We start from the raw sequence: 17,532 nt of genomic DNA, 5'->3' as shown, positions 1-17,532 counted from the left end.
ACGGTTAGAAGATGGCTGTGTCTCATGTGACCTTGTTATTTGTACACGCTGTGACTATACAAATCACAACATGTAAATAGGAACATGTTGCCGTTATTTTGTCACTTATTCGGACCATTAGGCTGGGGCCATCGGAAAGAGTTACAACACGCACAGAGATGAGAAGGGTATGTATGGACTTATCTAACTCAGGGGGTTACGGTGAATAAGCTAAAGTCCCAGTAAGTCTCCGTGTTCCTTCAAGATGTAGGCTATGTCACTAAACATAGGCCTTTTCAAAGAAGACATGTTGACTTGTCAAAGTAAAAAAGTATTGGTGTATATAATAAAAATGAATGATGGCTGGATTCCATTTAGCTGCTTCAGTTTAAAGTACCTGGTATTGTGCATGCTGTCTTAAGCATGATTTATACTTCTGCGTAAAATCTTCGCCGTGGCTATGTACGTAGGTACATGGAAACACAAACCTACGCCGGACCCTACGCCGTAGCCTGACGTGCACCTCTTGAAAAATGTAACTACCGTATTTTCCAGACTATAAGTCGCTCCGGAGTATAAGTCGCATCAGTCAAAAAATGCATCATGAAGACGAAAAAAACACAAGTCGCACTGGACTATAACTCGCATTTATTTAGAAATTTATTTCACAAAATGACCAAAAAAGACCAAGAACAGACATTTAATCTGGAAAGGCAAGTTATTCAACTACACAATAGCACATAGAACAACAGGCTGAATAGGTGTCCGGTATGTTAACGTAACACATTAACAGTTATTCAACTATGCAATAGCACACAGAACAACTACCAGGGCGTGGAGACGTAACTGCACCTTTGACAAGCCTCTCCCGGCAGAACGTTGTACAAGCACCCATCTGTGGACTCTGTTCCTCCAGCTCTGGCCATCTTGCTTTCAGCTCGCGATTAGCCGATTAGCTTTCTTTGTTTTCTTCATTGCAGTAAGAGTCATCTTTTCACCAGTCCCTCACAAGTTTCTCTCAGGGCCGGCATGTATGTGTGTGTGGAAGTGTGTGGTAGAGCGAGTGAGAGAGTGACGGGGATTAGCTTCGGAGCGAGTAGCGACTCTAGAGTCATAGAGAGAGTCTCTCACTTTGCCAGACCCTCCTCCAAAGTGTGCTGAAGGAGGGTCTGGATACTCCACATAGCATTCGGGGATGGGTAGAAAACGTGCTCTGTTTTGATGGCATTTCTTTAAACTAATCAGAATCGTCATGGGCGGTGCTAAACTCCGCACAGAGCCGCTGCAAAATAGTCGTGCGAGGGAAAACTCAGATTTGACAGATAGTCTAGCTAGCTGTCTCAATTTACCATGCAGGGTTCTGAGGAGCAGTCAACAATAGTTAATGGAAAGTACATGCATCCGGGGGAATTTCTTGCAGCACCTGAGCAATCCCAGAAGTGGAATGCGAAGGATATAGACTATAGAGAGAGAAACAAAGTGTCTCCCCTGTGCTTTCTGACCAGGGTCGGAAATCTGTAACAGAATCTGTTTCATGTTGTTTATGGAGAAGGAGAACCAGCAAATCAGTAGGGGGAAATGCAACACTACCATGCCACTGCCGAGTGACATGTAGTTACATTTTTCAAGTGATGCACGTCAGGCTACGGCGTGGGGTCTGTGTCTCCACGTACCTACGTATGTAGCCACGTCGTAGATTTAACGCAGAAGCATAAATCACACTATACTGGGACACCAGTAAGACCTGTGCTTTTCCTACTATGACAAGTCAAAATGTCTGCTGTAAAAATATAAAAATTCCTGGACAAAACAAGCGATCTGATACACCTGCACCATTTTGAAAAAATAAATAAATAAGACTGAGGTTATAGAGCAAATTAAAAACAAGTTTGATAAAAAAAAAAAAAAAAAAAAGACCTTTTGGCAATAACGGCTCTCAAAACAACAATACTGACCTCTAGTGTTGTACATGCTACATTCAGTGTTCATATCTGTCAGACACAGTCACTGTGCAGTGCCTTTTCTTGTGCGTTAGGAAACCTCCCCACCAGACGTGGATAAAGTACTAGAGACCCATACTTGAGTAAAAGTACAAGTGCTCTATCAAAAATGTGACTTGAGTAGAAGTTGAAGTGCTCTTTAAGCACCACACTTAAGTAGAAGTAAGTATACATATTATTTTAAAACCTACCACTGAAGTACTGAAAGTAAAAGTACAAGTATTGTGTTATTTAGTTATTAAAGAAAGCAGTCAAAAGTTTGAATATCATATTGTTTATATTATTTCAAATGTTTAGCCAAAGGAATTAATAAATATTAAATATATTATATTATATTAAAAATAACAAATATTAACAAATACTGAAATAAAATGTACAATTATCACACTGTGCAAGTAAAATGAACATCCTCTCCAGCACAGTAACGATTAAAGCCCCAAAAAACGTATCACACACTAGCTAGTAACGTGTGATGTACAAGAAAGTTAGCAAGCTAGCAAAACACAGATAATAGCTTCACATCACAGGGTCAAACAGTTAACATTCAGTACTCATTGCAGACTGAAACAACTCAGGAATAGCTTTTTTATGCTGAAACAATAGCTAAATAGAAAGAGTACAAACTTAAATCGTCTGACTTCTGAACAGGCAACCGTAATGAAAAGAAACATGACGCGATCTCTGGGATTCCTTACATAATTAGCGTCAGAGGTGGGTAGTAACAAGTTACATTTACTCCGTTACATTTACTTGAGTACGTTTTTGAAAAAATTATACTTCTAGGAGTAGTTTTAAATCACTATACTTTTTACTTTTACTTGAGTAGATTTGTGAAGAAGAAACTGTACTCTTACTCCGCTACATTAGGCTAAAACGAGCTCGTTACTTTTCTTTTTACCTCTTTGGTATTCTACGCGTCATTGTATTATCCCCCGCGTATGCCTCATTTTAATGTTTTATTTTGACAGAGAGAGAGAGACTTCCGCTAAAGGCTCTACCACGTGACTGTGTTTCACCAATCAAACCAATCAAATCTCAGCAGCGGGACAGGTTAGCTTTACAGCCGCAGCAAAACAAAAATGACAATGTCAGAATCAACCGTCCGCAGAGGCCAGATCAACATGTCCTGGATTTATTATTTATTACCCGGCTTCACTTAACCTAACAACCGCGGTCCCGCAAGCTGTGTCACGACGTCTCTCTCTCTCTCTCTCTCTCTCTCTCTCTCTCTCTGCACACCGAGCTCTGCCTGATCTTCTAAGAACAGTGATCGCCGTTATCAGTCGAGTATTGATTGGTCAGTAGGCGCAGCTTTTACACCGGTTGATCTCTGATCTCCAACTTAACCTGCTCCCGACCAGGTTAGGCGTCCAGCATAAGTTACCACGGCGATTGAACCCGGTAACAAGTGATCCACCTTCCTGATACAAAAAACCCTGGTGAACCTGAAGTTACCTCGTTAACGCCAAATCTTGCTTCGTAGTACAGGCCTCTGGCCTCATAATGAAAGTTTGTTTACCTTAGTAAAAGTGCCAAACAGCAGCTACATTACCTTGTTCAAGTTCTGCCTGCAGAGCCTGGTAAAAAAAGTATAAAGGTTTGGAAATTTGAGTTACTTGTGCTTATTTATTTTTTTATGTATTATTTTATTGATTTTATTTTTTAAGTACTTGAATTTACCTGGATTATTTTAATTTAAGCTATTTTGTAATTAATTCATTCATTTTAATTTATTTAATTGATTGGATGAACTATAATTTGCCTAAAGATGATTATTTTGTATTTTTGTCTGTGATTGAATGCTTGTGTTAAAAAATAAAACAGAAGTTACTCAACAGTTACTCAGTACTTGAGTAGTTTTTTCACCAAGTACTTTTTTACTCTTACTCAAGTAATTATTTGGATGACTACTTTTTACTTTTACTTGAGTCATATTATTCTGAAGTAACAGTACTTTTACTTGAGTACAATTTTTGGCTACTCTACCCACCTCTGATTAGCGTACGTAACTAACGTAGCCGTAACTACACACACTGTAACCTACACAGTCTCCGTAGCATGAGGAATTCACAACAGTAACGAGTAACGAAGCAGTACATACAAAATGTATCGGAGTAAAAGTATTTCATTCATCGGAAATAAGTACTCAAGTAAAAGTGGAAGTAGGAAAAAAAAATAATACTCCAGTACAGTACAGATACAGCCTTTTAGTACTTAACTTCAGTAGTGAAGTAGTTCTACTTCGTTACTATACAGCTCTGTTCCCCACTGACAGTTTGATATTTAACACTTGCAAATGTGATAAGTATTACAGTGAAACTCAGGTACTCACTCGCTCTGATATTCCGTTTCCATTGATTACTCTCTTTGGTGTTACAGTAATCTACAGAGATAGGAGATAGAGGCCAAAAAAAAATGAGTCCAAAAGAAAGTGACCTGCTGCATGATAACTGGAAATAGCGTTGGCTCTGGTTCTCCACACTTACAGCATGTCAGATATTCAGTGATTACAGGTGATTAGCATTATCTCAAAATAAGGATCATCATCTCTCAAAAATAGAAAATTATAAAATACGTATGTATAGCAGCTGTAAAGGTCAATAGTAAATGAGGGGGAAATATATGAAGCAAAGTACACCCATATGGTCATGCAAGCGGCTCTGAGGCTGTATGTATAGACACATCTGTGCTTTGAGCTAAATGCTAACATGAGCATGTTAACATGCTCACAATAAAAAATTGTAATGCTGTTTAGCAAATATAATGTTAGTTTAGCATGTTAGCAGCATTTGCTAATTAGCAAATACAAATTTAAACTGACTTTAGGATAGTCTAGCATTGCCAGACCTTACTCCACAGCACTGCGGAGGGAGAAAAATGTGCTCTGGTTTATTAGCATTTCTTTAAACCAATCACAATAGTCATGGGCAGCACTAAGCGCCCGACAGAGCCACGGTGCTGCTGCAAAATAACCTCGGGAAGGAACTTGTTTCGGTGGAACGTGTACATTCAAAAGTTGTTTTAGTCATGCAACAGAAAACTCAGATTGGACAGATAGTCTAGCAAGCTGTCTCAATTTAACCTGCAGAGATCTGAGGAGCAGTTAACCATAGTCCTCATATATCCACCGTAGTTTAAAATTCCAACACAAAGAAAGCAGAAGGTAACGGATACCCAGGCAAAGAAAGCGTGATCTGGCGGAATTTCCAGCAGCACCGGAGCAATCCCGGAAGTGGAACGTCATGGATATAAACTAATCTCAAGATGGATCTAGATGAAAAGTTAAGAGGATCAAAAAAGTTGTTACAATTTATTCTGAGCGACACATGAATGTCTGAACAAAACTGACATTCACTGTCAACTTCATGGTGGTGCTAGAGAAAAGTCAGGGGGTCACTTAAGTTGAGAGATATGGTAGTGGACCGACTCCCAACCAACATCCCCAAAGCCCCAGCGCTAGCATGGTTAAAAATGTAAAAGAATAGACTGCTCACAATAAAAAATGTAAATCAAAACACCCGGCTGCATCAGCTACACTGAGTAATCCATAATTTTGTATTTTTTTTGGTACAAATCTAGACGACATCTTCTTTATACTACATGTGCAACCAGACACATTTTTATAACTAATACTAACTGGCATGTTTCCTTGACTAATGCTGGTGGCTTACTATCACTCAGTATAGTGTATCTTAAACTGCACAAAGTACCAGAGATTACAGTGTCACATGGAGGATTTTTTATGTTTACTGTCTCACAAGCTGAAAAGACTATCTATAAAAAAAAAAACCAAAAAAACAAGTGTATTTAAAAATCTATATCCAGCCAAGAGACTCTGCAACAACTAAATACACCAGTACATGGCAATTCAGCAGCTTTAAAAGCTACGACTGTTGAGTTAGCATTGTGTGTGGACAGACTGTTGAGCCCAGGAAAACTGCTACTGAGATAAAATAACAAACATTCAGCTTAGTGTGGGAGAAAACCTAGAGTCAGACACATCCTGTTCTCACAGACATTACAGAGGGAGGGTTTCCAACCAAAATACACACACTTACCAAGTACAGGGTCATTGTTAAAGTTCAGCCAAGATTCTCCTTCAGGGAATATCATATTTTCAAGTTATAACAATCAGTGAGACACTCATTTGTGTACAGTATCTTACGTTCCTTAGGTCACTGAACCAGAAACAGTACTGTATGTACGCAGAGCTTAAAAAACAGATCACTTACAGTACTCAAGGAGCCACACTTGAATGAACTTGTATGATTTCATGTGACAAATAAAATTGATTGATTCTGACCTTTACTACTGTCCTGGCTTTGGCCCTTGGCCCCTGTAGTATCTTGTGCTATGGGTTTGACTATACAGGAAGCATCCAGAGCTTCAACAGCCATCTCTGTGTCTTCAGGAACTCTTTTCTGACCTTCATCAAGCTCTGAAAGCAAGCTGGACGCCCCACCTGCAAACAAAAAAAACAGTAGGGGAGCTTTAATTTTTAACTAGATTAGCCTAAATGCTAACCTAAGTTACAGTGAACATTTACTAGCATGTAGCTCAGTCATTTCATGCATATTGTCTCACTAGTCTACTTCAGAACAACAGGTTAGCCGTTTTTGCACTTGTTGTGTACTAACAATCAGTGTAGCATGCCAGGTACCAAACAAATAAATTCATGTTAGGCAATAAACATATTGTAATATACTTTTCATATAGTAAAAGCACGTGAAAATGTTATAGTTTGTATGTAATATAATTTCTGATCTGAAAGTTACACATGCCATATAAAAATCACACTTCACAGTAAAATATAAATTTCTATCTGCAACACAAGCACTGATCAAATACATGGCATGTTCATAACAGTACTCACAGAGTAATGAAGTCAACATTGTACAGAATCTTTCCAAAGGTGATCCCACTTGGTCACAGCAAAAAAAATGTTAATACCTTGATATAACCTTTGTATGCAGTTAGATATCAGCCAATAGATATCCAGACCTTTTATCAATGTGACTCTTTCACTTGTATGTATTGATGTTCTCACTTTGGTTTGACTAAATGTTAGAATGACTTAGAACAGACACAGGAGAATAACGCCTTACCAAATGATACATAGATACTAAACCCAGAGTAAAGGATAGCGCAGAACCCATGAGGAAGCTGACAGGAGGAACTGACAAGTGATTCACTTCAATTCTGTTCAGGTTGACTGGAGTGTAGTTCTATAAGGTTCAATTTAACTTTGCTCAACATTATTTGAATATGGCTAAGCTTTTGCATATACATAGCCTAATGTTTCTTTTGTCTACTGTTACATTAAAATTAATAACAATAAAAATTAAAGCTGCAAGCAGCACTGAGTGGGCCCTGGCACTTCAATGCTCGGGCCCCAATAATAATAAACATAGCGAATTCAATAGGGTATTTGCCACCAACGTTGTCAGTGCTCGGGCCCTAATAAACAGACCAATTTCAATATGGCCTACGCTGACCTACACTGTCGGTGCTTAGGCCCTGATAACAAACTCCATGCCTCATCTGCTGCAAACCTAAAGATTCAGTTTTTGATAATTTGTTACAAAGCACGTTATTTGCTGAGTTAACAAAAGCTGTGATTGTGACCATGATTTAAGTGGGTGATGTTACGCCAACAGCACAGGTGGAAAAAGAAATTGCTTTTTGATTAAGTTGTTAATACTGTGGTTAAAAGATATGGAAATATACTGAAAATTGACCCATTGTGTCTAAGCTTCGGTTTCTTGGAATCATTCAATTAATTGACAACAAACCATGAAGCAAAGTTTTTATGAAATCAATTTTGATTTATTTTTTCCAGCTTATAATCATAAATTAAGCAATTTTACAGTAATTATCAATACAATGTAGAAGAAGAAAAAAACAACGCTTGCAGGCTGCTCCGAGACTTATTAGAAACACAACTACTAAACATACAGAATACAGCCAACGAAATGTATCTGTCAGTGTTCAAAAAGTTGCTATGGGGCGGCTGATCTCCTGAGCAAAGTCTAGGAGGTACAGGAGCGAGATCTGGAAAGGGGTTCGGAGGGGGGGAGGCCTCCTTCTGAAACAGAGGGAACCACAGACAGACCACATACAGGTGGACATATTGGTTACTTTGAAATGGCCTGACAAGAAGGGAGGCTGCTGCTGCTGATACATCAGAGAGAGGAAAATAAATCCAGGGACATTGAGATGTGTTAGGGAGAAACACAAGTGTTAGTGAGGTTAGGTTGGATAATATGACCACAAATTAACAGAACGACTAAGTGACAAACAAACCAACCAGAAGGTGCTATGCGTGCATCAATTAACCATCAACACAAGCTTCCAACAACCTCTCCACTAAAGGTTTTGCTGTGTGCGGCCAGGTCTGACTTAGAAATCTGCTTACGATCGGTTTTATAACACTGAGGGCGCTGATCTTTCATGGCAAGTTAAAACATTCAAACTTTGTCACAATAAAGGCTTTAAAAGTATCTATACTTTCCTTATTGTCAGCAAATCCCACGAAAAGACCAACAAAAACAATCAATCAATCCTACTAACCGGTATTGTTATTAGTTAAAGCCTGATATAGTTTATTCCTCCGTGTCATACAGCTCCATTGTTGTCCAACAACACATATTGTATACTTGTGCAAACTTTGCATAAATGCTAGGACCAGGAAGGAAAACATTATTACAAATACAAGAGTCTACAGTCATGCTAGCAGCACTACGAGGCTGTATTGCTAACATCAGCATGCTAAGATGCTCAAAATGGCAATGCTAATGTCTTGAAGAGGTTTACCAATTTCACCATCTTAGTCACAACCTTTAAAGGGCATATGGTACGATATTTTTGAGAAACACAAGAGCTAAAAGTTCGAATGGCATTAGGTAGGGGTGAACTAGAAGTGATGCAATTATTTCTTGTAATTTAATCAATGTATAATATATAATTTAGAATTCTATTTAATATATTTCGATGTTACACATAACACCTTTATCGACTACTGCATGTCATACTGTGGAATCGTGCTGGTTTGTGATTGGTTAATCTGGGTTAGGTGAAAGGCTACAGGGGCAGCCAATGCAAAAGCAACACAAAAAGAGCTTATGACCAAAGCCAGCCAATCATCACCTTCCCCACTGACAGAAATCAGTCAATCAGAGGGTGCAGCATTGGAAACTTGAAACAGACTGAACAAAATGAAGTGAAGAAAACTCTGAAGTGAAAAAAATCATTTGAGGAAATAATTAGTGAGCTATGGGAGGGGAAAAAAGGAAAATGGAAGATGGAAAGAAAACACTGAGTGCTTAGAATTACAAGGAAACATACTGTTGGAAATAACATTACATTGAAATATGAGTGCCCAAAAACAGGTCAGTGCTTCAACAGTGCGAAGAATTGACCCCTAATTCTGCACAATTAAAGCAAACGATAAATCCGCTTTAGGCATACTTTACAATGCATCTACAAAAAAAAAGAAAATTATTAAATTAATTAAATCTAAATCTTTTCACTCTGTCAGGAATATATAGTCTTTTATGGGTTTTTTAAAGCAAATATGTTCACTCCTGAGGAAAAAAAGATTATAGGATTATAGATAAGGCTCATTGTTTTTGGCTTGTACTGATTTTCAAAGAGAAAAAAGGCACAGATCTAAACTGACTTTCAAATTGATTTTACAACCCAATGCATCCAAAAGATGTTGACTTTTTTTATTAAACGCACATTTTTTGGAAAATACGGGAAACTAAATAAGTCTTTCGGTTAAACAAAGATACAAAGAAATTTAGAAAAATTAGTTGGTGATTTTGTGCAGAATTTCAAAGTGAGAAGAAATGGTTGAATGATTGAATGGTTAAACATTTACTTTTGTAATCTAGTATTCTATCATTTGATTTTCACCCAGATTTTTGTATTAGTGATGTCATTTTCAGTTTTTGATATATTCAAAATAAATTACCATTTCCTTTCTTGTAAAATGAAAACCATAAACAATGAGCCCTAAATATATAAAGTGAAATCAGCCAATTATATTTAACAAAATACAAAGCTAAGAAAAATACTACCTACCACATTTGTTTCCGGAAAAAATTATATAAAATATTATAATACTGTTTTGGCATTTCCATTGCACATCTCTGTGGTTATAGAGTTATGGTGTTTGCAGTCATAATTCTGGTTCAATGAAGAAAAAAAAAACTCACTGTCCAGATGGCTTTAAGGTTAGAGTCATGCCCAGGGCATGTTCCAGGTTACACTCAGAATAAATGGCCTTGGTGCATTATCAAAACAGATTATTTTAGATACTTCAACGCGTGGTTGAAGTGCAGAATAGAAAGGGTTTAACATTTAGTGACAATCCAGACAAGATCACTGATTTAAATGACTGGAACAGATTTCATTTCATGTTATCGGTTATATAATCTAGTGACAGCTGTGTGATATGTCGTTAATAGCACCTTTGGGTGATGCTTACAGTCTAAGCAGCCTGGAACAAGCCCATGTGAGTCAGAGATGCATTGAGCAGGGCACAACCCCAAGAGACCCTGACAGTGACAACACATACTGGGGAATCTGAGCTCATTAACAACAGAGTCAGCACAAAGGGCTGCAGCCTTTTATACATGTATCATCCCTGAAGTCAGCTCAGCATGTACAATTTAATAACACAATAGAGTCAGAGTTTGCTTAAGATGGCTTTTTGTTGTGCTGTCCACTGTAAATGCAGGCAAAATTCACAACAGGCACGGAATACAAGCAGCAGAAGCTAATCAAGTGAAGCACTTATATAGTTTTAAACCACTTTACACAAAACTAAAATGACCATGGGAACTTGGAATGTAGGAAACACATGATTTGGTTTCAAAGTTATTACCGATTAATAATTAGTATAATTCATATTAATATATTACTAATTAACATTGTGGGCAGTACAAGAGCACAAATTTAAATCCATGGGTTCCTATCAGGTCAACTGGCCCAGACAAGCCCCTTGTTACTCCCCTTTCTATGTGAGCTGGTGGCCGATGAGCTGCTGCTGGGCCAGCTGAGGCTCCTGGTAGATCTGTCCCAGCACCTCATGCATCATGCAGAGCAGAGGACAACCCAGGCTCAGCAGCTCATACAGGAACTCACAGTTATGCGAGTAGCTTCTGACATGGGACCCCACAGCTGTGAAATACTCACACACACTTCCCAACAGCTGTCGACGCAACACACACACAGCCCGGCTAGCACGCTTCGGCCAGCTCAGGCCTCGCCTAAGCAAGGAAACCAGGGTACCTGGTGGTTGGATCTGGAAGCTGCCGGTCGCTGAGTAGCTCCCACTGTCCAATGACGAGGGTGTGCCACGGCTTTGGTTTTCCTACACGAATCAAGACACAGGAGGAAAATTATGAAATACAACACAGCCTTCTATTACACAAAGGAAAAAAGTAAAGAAAAAATATTGAAATCCTGCATCCTTATTTTTAGTCTTCTGAAACTTCTGAAACTGCTGTCTTCCAGCAGTTTGAGCCAGTTTCACTCCACCTTCTCTCTGACATAGTCAAGCAGCTTCGTCCGGCTAATTGCCTGCAGGATAGTATCCCTGCACGCTTACTTAAAGATGTTTTTAACACTGTTGGGCCCAGTATTTTATCCTTGGTTAACTCATCTCTTAGCTCAGGGTGTGTTCCAGCTGCTTTTAAACATGCTGTTGTGCAACCACTTTTAAAAAAGAAAAATTTGGATCTGTTAGTTTTGTCTAATTTTAGACCTATTTCAAAACTACCGTTTTTATCTAAAGTGTTGGAGAAGGTTGTTTTTAATCAACTTCAATCATTTTTAGATGATTTTAGTATTCATGAAAAGTTCCAGTCTGGTTTCAAGCCTCGTCACAGTACTGAAACTGCCCTTCTAAGAGTCTACAACGACCTTCTCTTAGCGGTCGACTCAGGAAACTCCGCTGTTTTAGTGCTTTTAGACTTGACTGCGGCCTTTGACACTGTTAACCACTCTATTCTTTTATCCCGACTCAAACAAAGTGTTGGCATTACGGGCATTGCCTTAAAATGGTTTGAATCCTACTTGACAGATAGGAGTTTTTCAGTCCACATTGGTAACTGCTCTTCATCTGCTGCCCCTCTTTCCTGTGGGGTCCCCCAAGGTTCCATTTTGGGACCCATGCTATTTCTTTGTACATGCTGCCCTTAGGGTCCATTTTGAAAAAACACAACATTTCTTTCCATTGTTTTGCAGATGATGTACAAATCTATTTGCCTGTAACAAACAATGAGAAGGACACTATCCAGCCGTTGTTAAACTGCTTGAGTGATCTCAAAATATGGTTGGATCAGAATTTTCTCTGTCTTAATGACAATAAGACCGGGTTGTTGTGTTTGGTCGCTGCTGAACATTTCAGTGCCTGTGTAGATGCTCTTGGTACTTTAGGTTCCCAAATTCATCCTTTTACCAGAAATCTGGGAGTGATTTTTGACAGTGCTTTTAAATTTGACAAACAGATTAGTTCTGTTGTTAAAACTAGCTTCTTCCAGCTGAGACTTTTGGCTAAGGTCAAGCCTTACCTGCAACGCAAAGACTTTGAGAGAGTCATACATGCATTTATTACGTTCCCGTTTGGACTACTGTAACTCACTGTATGTTGGATTGGATCAGTCATCCCTTTGTCGGTTACAGTTAGTCCAGAACGCAGCAGCTCGACTTTTAACCGGGACTAAAAAGCGTGACCATATTACACCGGTTTTGGCCACGCTCCACTGGCTTCCTGTTTGTTTCAAGATTGAATTTAAAATTGTATTAATTGTTTTTAAGATCTTAAATGGGTTCTCGCCGTCTTACTTATCAGAGCTCTTACATGTCCACACGCCTGTCAGAGCACTGAGGTCGTCCAATCAGATGCTCCTCGATGTGCCCAGATCCAGGTTAAAAACCAAAGGTGACCGAGCCTTTTCAGTGGCTGCTCCAAACCTCTGGAATAGTTTACCCATTCATGTAAGAACAGCTCGGACCATTGGAACGTTCAAGTCCTTGCTTAAGACCCATTACTACGCATTGGCTTTTAATTCAAGTTGAGCTTTGATATCTTGACATTATTGACATTATTCTTTTTCTACTGTTGTATATTGTGCCTTGTTTGTGTTTATTGTTTCGTTGCTTTTGGAGCATGTTAAGCACTTTGGTCAACTGAGGTTGTTTTTAAACGTGCTATATAAATAAAATTGAACTGAACTGAAACCTTTTTGTGGCACTATATCCAGTTTTCATCAAATTGATGTCTGTTAATACGACACCTGTGCTGTGCTGATGATGGTGGTGATATGACATTTGTTTTTGTTTTTTCTTTCTGGTGTCAACATGTTGTTCAAACGCTCTAAACAATAACACACCAAACACATGTTCTATGTGGCATCTGTGTTGATCTTTTTAAATCAATAGGCACGACCATCCCCATGGGGCGTTTAATTATACTGCTTTTATTTGGAGTTGGGAAAATGAGATCCTGATTTGTAAAATTCACGGACTGGGCCATTCGGATTATTGATTGCTGTTTAGTTCTGAAGCAATGGCACACTCCTAAGGACATAACTTTCTGCTGGTCTTGAAAACTTTTATCTGAAGACTAAATTCTTCAATCAATTCATTGACCAGCCCATTTTCTCTCTCAGAGGTAAGTAAAATGCTTGTCTAGTGATGTTAGACAAGTGGTGGTGGCTCAATGGATGCTTGTGTGGCCTGATATTTTTTAGAGGTAAAAAAAGAAAGAAAAAGGTAAAATATATTTAATAAGTGCATTTGAATATCATGTAAAGAAAGAGTATAGTGATTTTACACAGATTAATACCGATAATGCTAAGAAACCTGAGGTAGTATGCAGGATTTGGGGTAGAAATACCAAAAGAAAATTGAAGCAAAAGAAATTGGAATCAACAGATGAACATTCAATAATTTAGGGGTTTACACATTGGAGATGCTGGCAGTGTTGGTTGCGCTTAGATGGGTGGGAAAAACCGGATCAGATAAGGTGTTGATGCGCTTAGACTCAACCTCAGACGTCAATATATACTATAGGATATCCTTCAGTCACACAATTACAAATCAGGGATTTCAGGTCAAATTTCTAGAGGTTCAATGTAGGTAGGGTTATTTGTATCCCCGGTGGGGACAAAATGTATCCTCCCCCCCCCCCTCAAAGTGATCATACTTTACCAAGAGCCTAGATCATATATTTATTATGTACCTAAAATATATGTATTTTAAACTAAGTAAAGCCCTGTAACGTGAATAGTCTATAGTGCCATATAAGGATAAAATCCGAGCGGCAGTTGCTGGTTGTATTTAGGCGCTACAGAGCTCCGGGACGCCGGCTACCAGTGGCAGTTGTTTAGACGTCAATAGGTGACTGCAAGCAGAGTACAGGCACCGACAGGTGTAGGGCTGTAGCGATACACTAATCTCACGATACGATACACGATATTCAGCTCACGATACGATATATATCACGATATTCAGCCAACGATACGATTCGATATATTTCGATACACTTACATCATTTTCTGAAAGATTTAAAGGGGACAGAGTGATTTTGGTGACATCTTGTGAGTGTTCCATTTACTTGGATTTAATTAACTGAACTGAAAACATCAATTACACAATATATGTCTCTGACTGGACAGAGAGTCTACAGCAGGGATCATCAACTACATTTTTTTCAAAATTTTTCTAAGCACTCTGGCGGCCGGACTTTCAAATAAAGAAAATAAAATGAATTTATACCTTATACGCCTATTCTTGTTCGAAATTTTCACTTTCTTACTGAATTAATGCTACATTTATTTATTTTTTTTGCTCTTTAACTAGAAAAATATCTCAGACTAGGAGGCAGTTCACTGAGGAGTGATGGTTAAAGTCTATTATTATGGAAAAATGATGGTAGTATGCAGCATCCTGATTGGTGGAAAATGCTTGCAGAAAGAAAGGCTGTTGTCAGGTAAACATGTCACTGTCAAAGAGGCTGAAGCGAAAAGTTGACGTGGAAAAGCCAAAAGCCCAGCTTTAATGATAAATGGACTGATAAGCAGGCTATGCACTCGTCATGTATGCCTCATTTGCAATGAAACGATGTTGTTGCAAAATAATACAACCAGCATCATCATCATCACTCGAACATAACGATCGCGTCATTCACGTGCATATTAAGTAGCTCCAGATTGTCCGCTCTAGCGGAGAGTTTGGTTTGTTCAGCCAGCAGTGAGGTTTACAAGGATTGGTCAAAATTTCCAGATTCCCGGCAACCTAAGATAAAAAGTTAGACTACAAACCGACAGCTTTTGTTTTAGCTTGTTTGTAAAAATTCGCTATTTGCAGAGTAGAGCTGTGTTTGCGTAAAACAGCGCGGTGGACTGAGTAGATTGAAATATCGCTTTCTACATGTTTATGCTGGTCTACACAGGTGAGTGCATTGATAAGTATTGACTTTCTACTCACGAAGGTTTAATTGTAGCCTATTTACAGAAAAGAGACCAGCGTGAGTTCATCTGCCCCAGCGGCCGTTGGTAACTCTGTATCGTTCCCAGTCAGGTGCTGCGTGTTTTAACCTTTAACGCACACACATCTCAGCTCAGCTGTGTGTGTGTTTTAACGCACACACATCTCGGCTCAGCAGTGTGTGTGGAGCTCGGGCATTGATGTACAGAATCCCGGCATGTGAATAGAGATGTAAATACAGGGGGCTGTGCTCTAAATGCTTGAAATGATAAATAACAGAACGCATTTTTTCCTCTTTACATTTTGTGAATTCATGATTATTCTGCGGGCCAGACTAAAAGCTTTGGCGGCGGGCTGCCAGTTGACGTTGGCTGCTCTACAGCGACACTAGCGGCTGGCTGATCAAATCGCTCTTCCTGCAACGTGAACGGGGGTAAACATGGGGGATTTGAATGGGATTTATGTATCGATACTCGCGGCTTAAAAATCAATACTTTCTTGGGGGAAAAAATATCGATTTATATCGCAGAATCGATAAAATTGCTCAGCCTTAGACAGGTGAAAGTCCTTTCAGGGGCCATGGTAGTGGAGTTAAACTAGAAAAAGTGAGCGTCATACTGTGCTGACCGTTAAGTTTAGGCACCTGAACAACTCTTTACATTTTTAAGTATAAAATCGGATTTGGATTAAAATAGTGTTTCTTGGACAAAATGATTTTGTTTTCGCCGCATACAGTGAACTCTGCTCCCCGGCTTGAACACACTGTGTTTAATGTTGACACCACGTTGTTCTATTTCATTTTGAGATTATTTTCCATTGGATATTGAAGTGCATAAGTGTTTTGGCATGGCTGGCCAAGTGGCACTAAATCCATTGTGTAAGAGCCAAAGCTAACTAATGGTCATTTTGAGTTTTATGTTTAAGTTTCTATATTATTATAGTTGATGTTGACGTACATTGTATTCAACTATGAGCGTTGTTACTGACATGGGGGCTCGTCAACTCAGCCTTTGGTTATAATTATTTATCTTGTTATGTTAGGGTGGAGTATCACATGTGACTTTAGTTGGTTAGAGTTTTTTGTTTGAAGACCTTAAAGGAGGGCTTTTCTGTTGCTCAATGTTGAGGTAAACAAGTAGGGCTTAAAGTGATGGTTCGGAGTAATTCACCCTAGGGTCCTTTGCACCATGACCTCGAGCCAAACACCCCCCCAGAAGCTTTTTTCACCTGGGTCTAACATTGGGAGTGTTAGCTAGAGTAGCGTTTATCAGCTGAGCTAATAGCGGGCGAGGGCTATGGACCCACCGTTTGTATCTTGTAAGTTACCCCACTAATAATGCCCGAAATGATACCAAACGTCTACAAGTAGTACAAATAGGTTATGCTCTCATAAAACGATGGATTGGAAAGTTTAAACATACACCAGAAGTTTATGAACACTTGCCTGCTCTCCTCAGCTCTCTGTTGCGCTGCTACATGCAGTTAGACGAGTGGTAGAGGCCGTCTACAAATTACTACACCGAAAAGAGTTACAACAAAAATATTTATTAATTCAATGATTAAATAAGGTAATGTCTCCAAACTTACCTCAATTATTACTTGTCTCCTGCTAGTTATACTACAGCACTTAAAAAAAAAAAGTTAAATTAATAAATATTTTTGTTGCATCTCTTTTCGGTGTTGTAATTTGTAGACGGCCCTAAGCACTCGTCTTACTGCAGCAGCAACAACAGCAGAGAGCAGAAGCCAGCAGGCAAGTGTTATTTACATAAACTTCTGGTGTACTTACAAACTTTCCAATCCATCGTTTTATGAGTGCATAACCTATTTGTACTACTTGTAGACGTTTGGTATCATTTCGGGCATTATTAGTGGGGTAATTTACGAGATACAAACGTGGGTCCGTTAGCCCCTGCGCTAAGCTATTCAGCTGATAACGCTACTCTACGCTAACTTTTTTTAAATGTTAGACCCAGGTGAAAAAAGCTTCTGGGTGGGTGTTTGGTTCGAGGTCATGGTGCAAAGGACCCTAGGGTGAATTACTCCGAACCAT

At 39.0% G+C, this 17,532-nt stretch overlaps 1 protein-coding gene across 1 annotated transcript in view; it reads right to left on the bottom strand.

Annotated features, from left to right (window-relative positions):
• The window catches only part of LOC120563894 (protein-methionine sulfoxide oxidase mical2b-like), a 102,290-nt gene that overhangs the window by 24,094 nt on the left and 60,664 nt on the right, over window positions 1–17,532 (bottom strand). Inside the window, exons 20-22 of the mRNA XM_039808392.1 lie at window positions 11,277–11,358; window positions 6,283–6,441; window positions 4,312–4,362 (exon numbers count right to left, since the gene is read on the bottom strand). Of these exons, the coding sequence (XP_039664326.1) occupies window positions 4,312–4,362; window positions 6,283–6,441; window positions 11,277–11,358 (292 nt within the window). The remainder of the gene's footprint in view (window positions 1–4,311; window positions 4,363–6,282; window positions 6,442–11,276; window positions 11,359–17,532) is intronic.

Source organism: Perca fluviatilis, chromosome 8, assembly GCF_010015445.1.
Source record: "Perca fluviatilis chromosome 8, GENO_Pfluv_1.0, whole genome shotgun sequence".
Lineage (NCBI taxonomy): Eukaryota > Metazoa > Chordata > Actinopteri > Perciformes > Percidae > Perca > Perca fluviatilis.
Note: the sequence above shows the minus strand (reverse complement) of the source record. Positions and strands in the feature narration are given on the sequence as shown.